Source organism: Vombatus ursinus, unplaced genomic scaffold, assembly GCF_900497805.2.
Source record: "Vombatus ursinus unplaced genomic scaffold, bare-nosed wombat genome assembly UNPS02007284.1, whole genome shotgun sequence".
NCBI classification, from domain to species: domain Eukaryota; kingdom Metazoa; phylum Chordata; class Mammalia; order Diprotodontia; family Vombatidae; genus Vombatus; species Vombatus ursinus.
Window position 1 is genome coordinate 16,094,791 of NW_020947062.1, and position 15,852 is coordinate 16,110,642.

Below are 15,852 nucleotides of genomic sequence, written 5' to 3' on the forward strand. Positions count from 1 at the left end.
AGAAAAGTAAATACATTTAGTAATTAGAAGGGGATAAATGATGAAGTACTTACATTATAATAGAAGAAGAAGCAATAAGGTTCTCTTCAGAATTCTAATGTCTTCAAAAGTCACAGAATGAGGTAAATAAGACAAACACAGGGCCTGGATCTGGGTTTGCTTGGTTTTGTTGGTTTTAGGAAAATAAATACAAAGGAAGGGAAAATAATATGCTATGGAAGAAATGAGGAAGAAGAGGGAACATCTTACTATTTTGCATAAGTGGGGGGTATGAGAAGAAGGGAATACAAACATGGAGGAAACGGTAGGGAAACAAGCATGTCATGCCCTTATTTGAAGTATATAAAGATGGGTTGAACATTCAGACTTACAAACACATACAGAGATTTAGTACAGAAAACATATTAAACCCAAAAGTAAAATAGGTGGGGAAACAGGAGATGAGAGTTTAAGGAGAACAGACTTCCAGAGGGAATAATCACCAGCAAATAAAACTTGAACTTCAGAAAGTTAATCATAAGTGGTGATAAAAAAGAAATGAAGAAAATATAAGGAATAGAATTGGAGACCAGATTGGAAGAGATAGGAGAAATGGAGGAATAGGAACAGATCACTTTAATTACAGGTGAGTGGTGAACAGATTCTTCCTCTTTCTCTATCCCTTCTATATAAAAACAAATATTGAAGGGGGCAGGAAGAAAAGAGTTAAAAGCATAAGAGAATATGAGGGAAAAGAGCCCTTATGTTCAAGTAAATTCTGAAAAATAGGAATTATCCTGCAAATCTTGTTACCTTCACTGAGGCCAATAAGAGTTTAAAAATGTTTACAGTCAAGATGGGTTCAAAACATGCCTCTGATGCTTATTTCATGACCTTGGGCAAATCACTTATTTTCTCTGGGCCTCTATTTCCTTATCTTTAAAATAATGAGGGTAGACTAGCAAGACTTCTTGGTTCTCTCCATCTCTGTCTGTGATTGATCTAGACCAAAAAAAAAGAAAAAGTCCTCAGAAGTAAAAGTCTGAGTAATGCTGTCACCCACAAGAGGTGTGTTCTAGTAAATGGAAAGATGGCTTTATTTTAGGAAGAAAACCATTGCATATTTGATAGATTGTTGTTGTCGTGCTGACTTTTTGACCCCATGTGGGATTTTCTTGGCAAAGATACTGGATTGGTTTGCCATTTCCTTTTCCAGATGAGGAAACTGAGGCAAATGGTATTAAGTAACTTACCCAGGGTCACACAGCTAGTATTTGAGACCAGATTTGAACACCTGAAGATGAGTCTTCCTGACTCCAGGCCTGCCTCTATCTACTGTACTACGTAGCTGTCCATATTAATTGAGGTTCTCTATCCACTATATCACCTAGCTGCCCATATTAATTAAGCACTTACATCTTGTTACTGTGCTTGAGAATGCAAATACAAGCTAGCAAGACAGTCTTTGCCCTCAAGGAGTTTGCTTTCTAATGGGGGAAGGCAATCCATAAAAGGGAGCTAGAAAGGGGGGAGGCTTAAGGAGTTACAACTTGACGTGAAGATGATTAGGATGTGTCACAGACACCTGGTTCTGGGCAAGATAAGGCAAAAGTTCATCTATCAGAGCCTGATGTCCCAGGGATAGAGTCCAAGGTTTCAGAGACGGGGTTTGAGTATGATGGCAGGAGTTCTGGCAGAATTGTGTGGAAATGACTGGGAAGTCGGTCACCTAATTCACCTGGTCATTGATCAGATTACAGTAGAAAGAATAGGTGGTGGGTTGAAGGTCTTGGGCCTCTTGTATAGTCTCTGGTTCTGGAGGCCAGGCTGTGAGTTGGCCTTGTCTCCAGCTTTGGCTTCCAGTGTTTGATGGAGCGCACTGCTGAGCTCTGCTTCCTCCCACAGATGACCTGGGTTCAAATCCTGGCTCTGGTACTATCTATGTGACCTTGGGAAAATTGTTGATCTTCAATTTCCTTATCTGTAAAATGAGAGCATAGGACTAGACCATCTCTAAGAGCCTGTCTAGCTCTAAATCTATAATCTTAATATGCTAAGAGAATCAGTTTATAATCTTGGTTCAAACCAATTTTCTTAAACCTGATTACATATTATATTATAGGCAGCTTCTTCATTCTATGAAAAGGTATAAAATATTGCCCCCTTTAAATTCAGCGATGTTAACCTCTGCACTATCAGTTGCCTGTATAAGTATTTTATTATTCAAGGAAGTGTGGTTTGGAATCATCTGATGTATGAACCTATGTTTCAATAAAGGATACTGCATTCAAGTACTCACTTTGTTTTTAGTACATTTCATCCAGTGTCAATTTGTCTTTAGTCCCCAAGCTTCTACTGTAGTGCCAAACTGAAACCTGATCTTTAAAAATAGAAAGCTATCACTGACAAAACTGAATTCAGCCTCTGCTCTTACATATTCATTCCTCCACTTGAATTATGTAATGTATATACATTTAACTGGGTGACAACTGGAAAGGGAGGCTGGAAATAGAGTAAGGATTTCATGGGTAAGGGTAGGTTGAAACTATTCTATTTGGCTCTAGTACTTTGAGTAGGTCAAAATACTTTTTCACTGAATTAATCAGAACTGAATGTGAGCAGGGTCCGTATCCCTCCTTGACACAAAGCCATTGGGTTAGAGATTGGGTCAGCCATTTGTATATAAGGGAGGAACTATCTCAGAATGGGAAAAGGAAGAGATTTTGAGTGTCTGGATTCAATGTTAGAGCAAGCATGAATCGAAGGCAAGACGATAGTAGCAGAGAATGGAGACATCAGCTCTTTGGGTATCTCTAGGAGAGGAGGATGCAGGATGAGAAGACTGCCTCCCCAAAAGGTTTACTCTTTCCTTAGCTTCCCCTCCCAAAGCCTTTCTATCTATAGACATCATAATATAATCTGCTGTTTTGTTACCCAAATGTTTCCAGTAAACTGAGATTTGCCTCAATTACAAAGGGGCTAGAGATTAACTAGAGATAGATATAGATGTGAGGTTATGCAGAGATGCCAACCTCTGCCTGTGTGTTAGGAATTTTTCCTAATTAGGGGCTCAGAGTTACAACTGAACTTAAAATTTTTCATCAAAAATAAACTCCCTAAAGCTGAAGAAAAGAAAACAAAGTGAACCTTAGGGACCATTGTACAGCCCCCCCTAAGCTTAAAACAAGCTAATTATTATAATAGCATATTACCCACAGTAAAACACCTTTTCAGATCTGTTATTACTTAAAATAGAATAAGGCTTCCACCCAAGATGGCTGCCTATACCTACTCCTGTAAAACCTAAAAAAAGTGAATAATGATTAATTGATTCAATGAGAAACTACAGTAAATGGCATGTTCTCCAGAACTGCATAAAAAGTCAGTCTGAGGCTCACAGGCAACAGAAAAGGGGGCTGCCAGCAAAGGCAGTTATCAGTGAAGGCTTACAAACCAGCAGCCTCCTAGCATAACCAGACATAGGCCAAATGTAGCCTGCAGGTCTGTGTCTGGAGTCAGCAAGAGAAACTGGGATGCAAGCATTACAAGATGGAGCTACATAATAATAATAATAATAATAATCATTGCTAGCGTTCATATAACCTTAGAGCTTTACAAATATTATTTTATCCTCAGAACAACCAAAGGAGGTAGGTGCAAATCTCTTTCTGTGTTCTGATGTGTATTATGTAAATGCTCTCTTTTTTGGGTAAGTTCCAAATAAAAAAGCAATAAAGCAATAAAATAAAAATATAGTAATAAAAATTTTAAGTGGAATAAAGCCAGATGCTACTGGAATGTTAACAGACAGACCCTCCCAACTTTGGCACAAGTCAAAAAAACAAGCACAAACCCCTAATTCTGGGGGCTTCTTAGAGAGAGGCTCCATTTTGACCCTCAACACACCTGCCCACCCCCACCCCCCAATTTTCTACTAGTGATGCTGTGCAGGAAAAGGAAGATGAGGTTGCTGCGCTGGTGTGGCCTCTGCTCGAGGGTAAAGGGCTTGATCAGGGTCCGGTGCGGGGGATGGGGGAGGCGGGGCGCCCCCTGCAGGGCGGCCCAGGCAGGCCTCCCACCCCACCCGCTCCCGTGGGCTCCGTCAGGCCCTGGTGTCCTCTGGCCGCTCCCTCCCCATGGCGGCCCCATCTCTCTCCAGGCTCCTTGGACATCTTGGGGTTGTCGGTCCCACAGGGCGTCCCCTCTGCCCGCCGGCCCGTTGCTAAACACTGACTAGAAAGTGACAGCGCCCCCCGCTGAAGGCGGGGGTGGGGCGGCTGTGGCACCCAGGCGCAGACTGACACACGGGGCGGCTCCCGCGGTCCCGCCTCCCACGCGCCAGGGGGCCCCGCCCACCCCGACCTCGGCCCAGAGCCCACCAGGTGGCGGCAAAGACGTGCCGCGGATGGAGTGCGGGACGACGCGGGGCGTCCTAGGAGACCAGCCCGTGAGGAAGTGTCTGGGAAGGAGGGCGGCCCTTCATTTTATGTCTTTTGTTTGTTAAAGAGGGAAGGAAAGAGAAAGAAGGAGGAGAGCGAGAGCCGGATGCGCAGGTGCATCCGAAGGAACGTGGGAAGAAGGTCTGGCGGGGAGGAGGAAGCCTAGACTGCGCAGGCGCGCCCCGGCCCCCGCCTTGCCTCGGGAGCCTGTGGCCCGGGAGCAGGGGGAGGAGCGCGTCGGTCCGCACTGTTCCCGGGAGCTCGAGGTCTTGCTCAGCCGCGCCGAGGAGCAGGGGAACCGGCCACCCCGCGCGGGTCAGTCGGGCCCAAGATGCCGGTAAGAAGCAAATCCTCGCCCCGCCCCGTCCGGCGGCCGGGGCCGTTGCCATGGAGGCACCGAGCCGGGAGGGCCTCCCCGGGGAGGGGCGGCCGAGGTCCAGGCCCGGCCGCAGCCCCTGCCCAGGCCAGGTCCTCGGCGGAGGCTTTCCCAGGGGTCCTCGCAAGGAGGGCCGAGAGAGGCCCGGCCCGAGCAGCAGCTTCCTCAGGAGCTTCCCCCAGGAAGGATGGGAGAGGCCGGGGCGGGGCGGCAGCCTTGGGGGTCTCCTCCGGGAAGGCCGAAAGAGCCCCAGCTCCAGGCCAAGCTGCAGCTTTCTTCGTACGTGGGAGAGCCTCGGCCCAGCCCAGGTGCCTCCTCAGGGTAGGGCGAGCCCAGCCCGGCCTTCTAGAGGAAGGGAGGTTCTGTTGGGCTGGGAACCTGGAGAAGGGACAGCGCTGGCCACGGCCTCTTTGTCATCACGCGCAGGGGTTCCCATGGAGCCCTGGCTTCGGGCCTCCTGCCCTTAGGGGTGCTGGAGATGACCCCGGCCACCTCGGGGTGTGGCGCTGGGCTGGGCCGGGCGGGGCGGGGTTGGGGCGGGGAGGAACCTGGCCCAGCCCTCCTTTAGGTGAAGGGAAGGGACTCGAGGTTCCCAGAGTCTTGAGGTCAAGCCACTCTCTGCTGCCATCTGACTCTCAGGACCAGCACCATCCTCCTTTGAGGATTTCATTGTATTACGTAGAGTAAGATGAATCAGATGCTGCCATCGCCTCAAATTATTGACAAGTCCCCGTTCCCTTTAGCGGATTGTTATTGCTCCTATATCTTTCCAAGGAACTCTGGTTCCTATTGTTCTTTAACTTCCAGTCAGTTATTTGCTAATGTCATATGAATATGGTATGTCATAGAATGGTGGCTATTGAAATTTCCTGGGATTTTCGTCTCAGATCAGTAGTTGGAAAGGCCAGCCCTCTCCTTTTACTGATGAGGAAGCTAGAGGTGTAATGACTTGTCTAAGGTCACACAGCTAGTCAGTGGCTTAGCTAGGGTACTGTAGCTTGCAGGATTCTTTACCATCTGTACCATCTACATCTTGTTATTTCACAACATAGTAAAAGTGTTAAACTTGGGGTAGATGCTACGTCAGCTTTAACCATATACAGCTTGATTTCATGCAGAGGAATGGGATTATGCTCGCTGCAGGCTCTTGATTCCTAAAAATTCAGTAACTGAGAATTTTAGTGTAGTCTTAAGTGAGAAACTGTATATCTAGTACTCTGTAGACTTTGCTGCTCTGTTTAAATGTGAACAATTATTGTTTTTCCCTAATTTTAAGAATATTTGAACTGGTTTTTCCTGAAATAGAACATTTAAATTTTTCTAGGATGAGTGCCACAGAAATAACTTATGGATACTGTACAATATGGAATAACCATTTCACTTTATATGCATGGTATAAGAGAAGCCCTAAATTCGTAAGGAGGGGTGAAAAAGTGGAGGAAACTAAGGGATCGAATTCCACATGCTTTTTGAAATTTACAGTATTTACTGTGGAAGAATGTGGAGGAAACAAGATTCATTAGAGCATTGAACTTGTAGAGCAAAACTTGGAATAACAGAATCTTAATTCAGTGGCTGTCTCTACCCTTTACCTGTAAGACCTTGGGCAAGTCATTTGATTTCTCTGGGCCTCAGTTTTCTCATCTGTAAAATAGGAGAATTGGACTAGATGACCTCTAAGGTCTCTTCCAGCTACAGTCAGTTCTCATTTAATATAAATGGACCCTTCCTTAGACCTCCCTATGTTTTCCTGGAGACCTATGTGGCCCCTCTGTCTCTTCAGCCCTAACAGCCAGAGGGGCCTCAGTGCCTGAGATCCTGCCACCCAGAGACTGAATCAAGGACCCCTGGCTCCAGGCCTGTGGTAGCTGCTGTAACCGCCTACAGGAAACCTGGGCCACTGTGCAGTTCTGCCCACCTTTGTGCCTGGGAGTGGAATTTGCAAAATGTGAAACTAAATGGAGAACTGTCTACATATGATACAGTGGTTTAGTGTATGGAGAGCAGGCTTCAGAATCAGGAAGATATATTTTGTATTTACTTTTATTTGTGCAAGTGTAATAAATACCAAACACACTAGCATAAGGTATGGGACAAGGTTTATGATCCAATAAAGAAGACTGATGGGGGCAGCTAGGTGGCACAGTGGATAGAGCACCAGTCCTGAAGTCAGGAAAACTTGAGTTCAAATCCGGCCTCATACCAAACACTTAAATTTACTAGCTGTGTGACCCTGGGCAAGTCACTTAAACCTAATTGCCCCCCCCCCCCAAAAAGAAGACTGATGACAGGAAGAACCAATGTATCTTTCTTAGACTAGAGCAGAAAAGTAGAGAATGGGCAGTGATGTAGAGGTTTGGAAATGGAGGAGCTTAAGATGTATGAACTTCATCTTTTCAATACAATAGGAAGAGAAGTTCTCATTTGGAGTGGCAAGTATAGATTTGGGGACTTGTGGAAAGAGTGAAGGTTTGAGATTTCTGTTAATAGGAGTGTGAGAAGAATTTTATTCAGAGATGAATGAAGAAAATTTTGTAGTTGAACTTCTGAGAGCTTATGTAGGGAGAAAGAGAGAGAGAGATTGAGAAAGATTAGGCTAGGGAGAGAGCTCTGGGATACATATATTCATGTATAGGAGTGGGATAAGGCCTGATGTTCCTGTTGTAAAGGAGACTTGACTTGTGAGAAAGGAAGTAGGAAAAAGTCATGTCATGAAATTCCAGGGGAGAGAGTTTCAAGGAAGAGGTTATCTAAAGTGTCAAATAATGTAGGGAGGTCAAGAAGGATAAGGATTGAAACTGTGAAATTTGGCAATTAATAGATCATTTGTAACTTTGAATCCAACTTCAGATGGTAGTGATGTCACAAGCCAGGTTTTAAAGAATTTTGAAATGTCAGGTAAGGAAATAAATGCAACAGTTACTGGTAGTTTTCCCAGTTTCCTGAATTGTAAAATGATAGAGTTGGACTAAAGTCTCTTCTAGATCTCTTTCCATGAACCTATAAGGCTCCTCTCTGAAGTCAACTGACTTTGTGACTCAGGGTAAGTCACTTAACTCTCAGTGCCCCAGGCAGTACTCTGAGACCTTCATTTGCTTTTCCTAATCTTCATTGTTAAGCATTTCCTCACCAAACTTCCCTATCCAATAAAATCCTAGTTCTCCTTAAAAAACAACAACCAGAAACTATGTAGTTGTGTGACTTTTTGCAAGAAACTGACAGATGATTGCTGTGATTCATTCCTCATTCATTCAGTAGGACTCCATTTCCCAGCTCAGTTCATTTTCACTGGCTCTCCGTCATGCCTGAAATTCTTTCCCTCCCCCATTTTGCCTCCTGGCTTCTTTCAGGTACCAGCTAAAGTTTCACTTTCCACTAGAAGCCTTTCCTTGTCTCACTTATGTAGTGCCTTCCTTCTGTTGATTATCTCCAGTTTATCCTAGATCTATATCTTGTTTGCACGTGATTAGCATGTTGTCTTCCCCATTTGACAGTGATCTTGAGAGCACGGACTGTCTATATCCTCAGCTTTTAGCATAGTGCCTGGCACATAGCAGGTGCTTCATAAATGCTTGTTGACTGATAGACAAAGCCTTAAGCTTGAGGCTAAGAAATACAGAGATTTAAAAGGACATGATTCTAGTGTATAAAAAAAATCAAGTGGTCTGCAATTTACTTATCAAATACTAAAGCAGCAATTAATAAAAATAAAAATCTTGACCAGAAGCTTATTTTTTTTTCAATTAAGTAGTAGTAGGCACTTAATAAATGTTTGTTCTTGGCGCTGTGTGTACAAAGACAAAATTGAAAGAGTCCCTGTCTTCAGATAACTTACCTTCTAAGGTGGAGGAGAGAGCAAAACAATAGATACACAGAGATAATTTAAAGAGGGAAAAAATGCTAACAACTGGAGGTATTTGTCTTTCATTTGGAGGTGGCATCTGAGCTAACCCTGGAAGGAAGCTAAGTGTTCCTAGAGACTGGTAAAGCGAGTCTTTTTTTACATAGAAAATGGAGGTACCCAGTCTATTTTTCTTTTTAGCTCAAGTAACAAGATTTGAAAAGTATATACATGATGATTGTGGAGAAACATTAATCTTAGTGACAAGAAAGTCTCACATTGAAAATCATTCATATATGTGTTAAGATTAATGTTGATTTTTTTGTTTTATTTTGGTTATTAGATCAATAAATCAGAGAAGCCTGAAAGCTGCGACAATGTCAAAGTTGTTGTTCGATGTCGACCCTTCAATGAAAGAGAAAAAGCAATGTGCTACAAATTATCTGTTACTGTGGATGAGATGAGAGGAACTATTACAGTACATAAAACAGATTCTTCAAATGAACCTCCAAAGACATTTACATTTGATACGGTTTTTGGACCAGATAGTAAACAACTTGATGTTTATAACTTAACAGCAAGACCCATTATTGATTCTGTTCTAGAAGGCTACAATGGTAAATAACCTCATTTCACTTTTGAATTAAGAGGATTATGAATTTTTGAAACGTAGAAGCTTGCAATCCTATTTGAGCATTATAAAAGGATTTTTTACCTATTGAGTTTAGTTATTAACCTACCATATTATTATTCGACAAATACTAAGTTTTTGCTTGTGTATATACTAGTTCTGTAAATATAATAACAATAGCTTAATAAATAATGGAAATCATCTTTTTTTTAAACATTTTTTATTTAGTGTTTTATTTTTCTCCAGTTGCATGTAAAAACAATTTTTAACATTTGTTTTTAAAACTTTGAGTTCCAAATTCTCTCCCTTCCTCCTTCCCCCCCCCCATTGAGAAAGTAAGCAATTCAATATAGGTTATATGTGTGTAGTCATGCAAAATATATCCATAATAGTCATGTTGTGAAAGAACACATAGACAAAAATGCTTTAGAACAATAGAAAGTAAAAAAAAGTATGCTTCACTCTGTATTCAAACACCATCAGTTCTTTCTCTGGGGATGGATACCATTTTTCATCATAAGTCCTTCAAAGTTGTCTTGGATAGTTGTGTTGCTGAGAAAAGCTGAGTCACGTACAGCTGATCATCTTACAATATTGTTGTTATTTTGTGCGCAGTACATTTCACTTTGCATCAGCCCATGCAAATCTTTCTCGGTTTTTCTGAGAACATCCTGCTCATCATTTCTTACAGTACAATAGTATTCCGTCATAATCACATACCACAACTTGTTAAGCTATTCCTCAGTTGATGGGCATCCCCTTAATTTCTAATTCTTTACCCCCAGAAAAGAGCTGCTATAAATATTTTTGTACATATAGGTCTTGGAAAATCATTTTGATAAAGGATATGAACTTCTGCCCCTCACAGTTTGTATTTTGTTTTATGATATATATTAGTCACATGTGGATTATCCATATTGTGGATCATGCATAACTAGTATATAATCCTCAGTTGGCTTTCCTCCATTAGACTCCATTGCTTTAGTTGGTACATGTTCAAGAATGGTAACCTTAAAATATAAGATTCTGTGATGAGTCTGAGCAAAACAATTAGATACATCTCTTCTGAAAAAGTTGTGATGTATTCTAAACCTAAATATTAGTGATTTTTGTATTATCACTGGCCATGCTGACTTGAAGTATTATAATAATTTCCTACCAATATTTCATCCACTGTCTTACTTTGCACATGTAGTGCTTAGTATTTGTTGGTGATGCTATAACAGAACGAGTTGAATTTTTCATTTCATTTCAGCCTACTTCCTTAAGACAGAAAGATGTCTCAGTAAAATTTATAAAAAAGCATTGCTATCATACTACTAAGATGTGAACAACACTTAAAGTATTTTAGTTTTGTTTTTTTTCCCCACAATGGGTTTGCCACCAGAACACAGGTGTCATGAAAGTTTTAGATAAAGCTAACTAAAATGGGCAAGGTAAAGACATTAATCTAATCATCATTGGACAAATAGACTATGGCAAATGCGTGACAACTGACTACCTCACCTATAAATGTAATAGGATTGATAAGAAAGCTATTGAAAAAGAGGCTGCTGAGTTGAGAAAGGATTCCTTCAAATATACCTGGTCTTGGATAAACTGAAGGCTGAACCTGAGAGTAGTATCAACATTGATATCTCCTTGTGGAAATTTGAGACCAGCAAGTTTTACATGACCATCATTGGTGCTCCTGAACCCAGAGACTTTATCAAGAACACAATTACAAGCACATCTCTGGGGACAGCTAGGTGGCGCAGTGGTTAGAGCACTGGACCTGAAGTCAGGAGTATCTGAGTTCAAATCTGGCCTCAGACCAAACACTTGACACTTACTAGCTGTGTGACCCTGGGCAAGTCACTTAACCCCAATTGCCTAAAAAAAAAAAGAGAAACCTAAATCTAAAGATGTCTACAAGATTGGTGGACTTGGTACTGTACCTTGTTGGCCATGTGAAGATCAGTGTTGTGAAACTAAGTATGGTGGTGACTTCTGCTTCAGTCATTGTTGTAACTAAAATAAAGTCTTTTGAACTGCACCATGAAGCCCTGCCTGTGAATGACGTTGGTTTCATCATCAGGGATGTGTCAATTAAAGATGTCCTCTTTGATAATGTGGCTAGGGATAGCAAGAATGACCCACCAACAGAAACAGCTAGCTTCATTGCACAGCGAAGTTCACATATGTAAACTAGTCAAATTAGTGCTGGTTATTCACCTGTTCTAGATGATCACATTGTTTACATTGTTTGCAAATTTGCTGAGCCAGAGGAGAACATTGATTGATGTCCTGGTGGGAAGCTGGAAAATGGCCCTAACCTCTCTTTTTTATTTTTTAAAGTTTTTATTTTCTTTGGAGGCAGTAGGGGTTATGTGACTTGCCCAGGGTCACATAGCTAGTAAGTGTTAAGTGTCTGAGGTCGGATTTGAACTTGGGTCCTCCTGACTCCAGGGCCAGTGCTCTATCTACTGTGCCATCTAGCTGCCCTGCCTAAATTCTTGATATCTGGTGATGCTGCATTGTTGATGTGATTCCAGGCAAGCCCATGTGTGTCAAAAGCTTCTCTGATTATCCTTCACGTGGTTGTTTTGCTGTTTATGATATGAATAGACTGTTGCAGTTGATTTCATCAAGACAGTTGATAAGAAGGCTACTGGACCTTGCAGGGTCACAAATTCTGCCTGGAGATTCAGGAGGCAAAATATTTGTTTGTTTATTGTCTCCCCCATTAAAGTCAGGGACTATCTTTTGCCTCTTTTTGTGTCCCCAGCATTTAGCACAGTGCCTGGCACAAAGTAGGCATTTGATAAATGTTTATTGACTGATTAAACACCTGCCACTCTAGTCTTCTTACTCAGTGATCAAAGAACTGAGAACATTTTGTCTCAACTGACAACTGATTTCAGAACTGTTTGTCTCAACTGGCCAAAATGCGTTATAAAAGTTTCAGGAGGAAAAGAATGGTTTTTTGTGGACCATTTGTTTCCTTGAAGTTTTAAGTTACTAGTTTTTAGAATAGTAATTTTTAAATATAAACAACTTGACCCAAAATCTAACACATAATTTTACCATCTTTAAAAAAAAGTTTAGTGCAAAAAAAGTATTTTACTTTGCTCTGTATATTTTTTTAATGTATTACCTATGCCTACAAGGCCTTCTTCAGCTGTTTAATTCCCACCCAACTGACCCTTCCTTGATTTCCCTGCCCTCTCAGACCTGACATAGCACTTGGTATTGTACCTTTTTAATGTGTAATGTTGTGTCTTATTTTATTGTTATCTTTGTGCTTAATCCTTCTGTCAGTCAATAAGCGCCTTGAGAGCAGGTATTGTTTCGTTCTTTGTATTTGTATCCCCCATCTAGCACAGTGCTTGGCACATGTAGGGACTTAGTTTATAAATGCTTATTATTTGTGTGAGGCATTGTACTAGATTGTAAATTTTCTGATTGCAAGGAACTTACTTAGCTAATGTTTGTATTTCCTTCAGTGCCTAATGCAATGTTCTATACACATTAGATGCTTAATAAAATTAATTGAATTTAAATTTTGAATATCTTTGGAGTAAATCTTTTCTTTCTATTTCAGGTACTATATTTGCATATGGACAGACTGGAACTGGAAAAACATTTACCATGGAAGGTGTACGAGCTGTACCTGAACTTAGAGGAATTATCCCAAATTCATTTGCTCATATATTTGGTCATATTGCAAAAGCAGAAGGGGATACAAGGTAAAAACAAAAAAGACTCTTTTTTTCCACTTCCCTGCTTATTTTTAAGTAAAATAATTTTTTTATGTAGGTAGATGTTGATTTCAGGGTTTTCGTTCATATATGTCATTGTACTTGCCATTAACCTGATTATTTTCCCAAGTATTTGGCCTTCAATTAAGCCATCATATGTTAAGTCCCTACTAAAGTGCCAGGTATTGGGGCTGAGGTTTTAAAGACAAAAAGAAATAAGCTTGTTCTCAAGGAGCTTACATTCTATTATATGTATACAATATACTACATATACACAGAGAGGTAAATACAAAATGCAGGATTTCATTGCAGTTAGTTTGAAAAGATAGCTTAGAGCTAGGAGTAGAGACTAGACCTTCTGTTTCACTAATATCGTGAATTCCTAATTGATGAGTAAACTCCTACCAATATAGCTTACTTAGAGTCTTACAAGAGTTGCCTAGAGCACTGTGAAATGCACAGCTAGCTCTGGACCCATGCTTTGAAACTTAGGCACCTGAAGAGGAAGGACTATTTCAGACATGGGGCATAGGCTGTGAAAAAGTGTGGAAGCAGGGGAGCAGCTAGGTGGCACAGTGGAGCACCGGCCCTGGAGTCAGGAGGACCTGAGTTCCAATCCAGCCTCAGACACTGAACACTTACTAGCTGTGTGACCCTGGGCAAGTCACTTAACCCCATTGCCTAGCCAAAAAAAAAAGTGTGGAAGTAGGAGACAGACCATCATGTAGGGGGGAATGAAGGTTATTAATGTGAAATTGGTCTGAAAAGAGGTTGGAGCCAGATTGTGAAAGAACTGCAAGCCGGAATTTGTATTTTGTCCTAGAGCAATAGGAAGCCACTGAAATTTCTTGAGCAGGGGAATGGAATAGACTTGTGCTTTAGGAATATCAGTTTGGCTGGTCTGCGGAGAATCCACTGGAGGTGGGAGATTCTGGGGGCATTTATATTATTTAGGAGGTAATCGCTATAATTTAAGTGAGAAGCTAAGAGGGTTTGAACCAGGGTGGGAGTGCTATGTGTAGAGAGAAGAGTATGGTTGTGTTGGTGGATTAAGAGAACTCAAGATAGATACCTGAGTCACCTGCATAGAAATGATAATTTAAACTCCTGGGAGCTAATCCCCTCACCAATAAAGAGAAAAGAAAAAAGAAAAGAAAAGGACCCTGGATTGAACTCTTAGTTAGGCAGATGATTAGCCTGTATGTAGCCCTTTTAGATTGAGTAGGAGCAAAGGCAGCAAGTGGCAGGGATAATTCAAAGTTTGGGTTTGGCAAGAGGGGCAGAGGACAATGTAAATTTGCACTGGCTAACCATAAAGTCAAGATTAGGAAGAGAGAAAAGTGAAGTCAGAGCAGGAGTCTTGTAGGAATTGGAGGTCATGGTGACGATAAAGAATAGGTTTAGGAGAAATGAAGCACAGAAAAATAAGAGGTTATGGTCAGTTAGAAGCTTTTCCTATTTCTCAGACGTGGAAGAGAGAAACTAGGGCTAGATATAGATACGGGACTCTCTGAGGAAGAGAGCTCCAGTCTCTATCCTATAGGTTAGCTTCTTAACGCCTTTCTCTCCTAATCATATGATGCTGGGATTGTCCCTCTCTGACTGAGGTGGAGTGAAATTGAAGGTCATGGAAGGAAGTTGAGGAGGTTGATGAACTGAGAGGCCAGGATGTCTGTGAGAACATCAACTTACATATTGAAGTTCTCTAATATAAGATCAGAATCTGTGGTGGACAGAGACTCTGAACTATGCATTTACCTCTTCAAGAAAGGAGGGAAAATGACCCAGGGACCTCTAGTGTCTGGATAGGATGACAAACGTGGATGAAGCTAACCTCAAAGGAGGAGAGGCTACTCAGTAATGTTAGTGAGTAACAAAGAATGTGCCTGCTTTTCCTTGTCCAGTGTGTTGGTGGCGTGAGAAAAAGGATATCCTTGAAGATGGCCAGAGATTCAGGGTCTTCTGAGGGGAGCCAGGTCTCTGTGGGTGCCAGGAAATGAAAGAGTGTAAGAGAAAAAGGTCTAAAAAGAAAGAAAGTTTGTTCATTGATCCTAGAACCCTAACCCTGTCTTTTCTTCTTTTTCTTCCAAGACCTCTAATCATTTGCGTTATCAGATAAAACTGCATGGAGGTGACTGTCAGGAGGGGGAGGGCATCTGGGGCACATGCAGGCTAGTGAGCCCAATGGATGGAACAGAACTGAAACAAGGTTTGGAAGGGAAGGGCAGAGGTTAATGGCAATAGAGAATGGGAAGTGATAACAGGGGAGAGGAGTGGCTTTTGTTCAGGCAATCACAGGTTCTGCATCATGTGATTAGGAGAGAAAGGCATTAAGAAGCGAAGCTACAGGATAGAGACTGGAGCTTTCTTCCTCAAACAGTCCCCTATCTATATCTAACCCTAGTTTCTCTCTTGAACTCTAATCCTATATCATCCGGGGCCATCTCCAGTCCTCCTGACCACTGGGCCCAGATGGCTGCAGAGGAGAAAGTGAGACCAGTGACCTTGCACAGCCCTCCCTCACTTAAATCCAATTCACTTGCAAATTATGGCATCATCTTCCTGATGTCATGGTCCTCTTGAGAATGAAGAACAAACAGTAACAATAATCCCACACCATAAATTGTCAGTTAAATTTTTTTTAATCCCACTATTTTATTTTATTTTTATGTTGTATTTTTTATTTATTTTGTTAATATTTCCTAATTAGATTTGAACATTTTTTCCCAATTGCATGTAAGCAAAAATTTTTAACATTTGTTTTTTTTTTTAAATTTTGAGTTCCAAATTCTCTCTCTCTCTTCCTGCATTCCCTCCCCCCACCTCCCATGAGAAGGCAAGCAATT

General features: G+C 41.5%; 1 protein-coding gene across 2 annotated transcripts in view; it reads left to right on the forward strand.

Moving 5' to 3' along the window:
• The first annotated feature begins 4,647 nt into the window (after positions 1–4,647).
• Positions 4,648–15,852, forward strand: part of KIF3A (kinesin family member 3A) — a 59,158-nt gene continuing 47,953 nt past the window's right edge. For both annotated transcript variants that reach the window (XM_027849185.1, XM_027849187.1), the window contains exons 1-3: positions 4,648–4,755; positions 8,979–9,252; positions 12,850–12,994. In XM_027849185.1, coding sequence (XP_027704986.1) covers positions 4,750–4,755; positions 8,979–9,252; positions 12,850–12,994 — 425 coding nt within the window. In that variant the 5' untranslated portion in view covers positions 4,648–4,749. The remainder of the gene's footprint in view (positions 4,756–8,978; positions 9,253–12,849; positions 12,995–15,852) is intronic.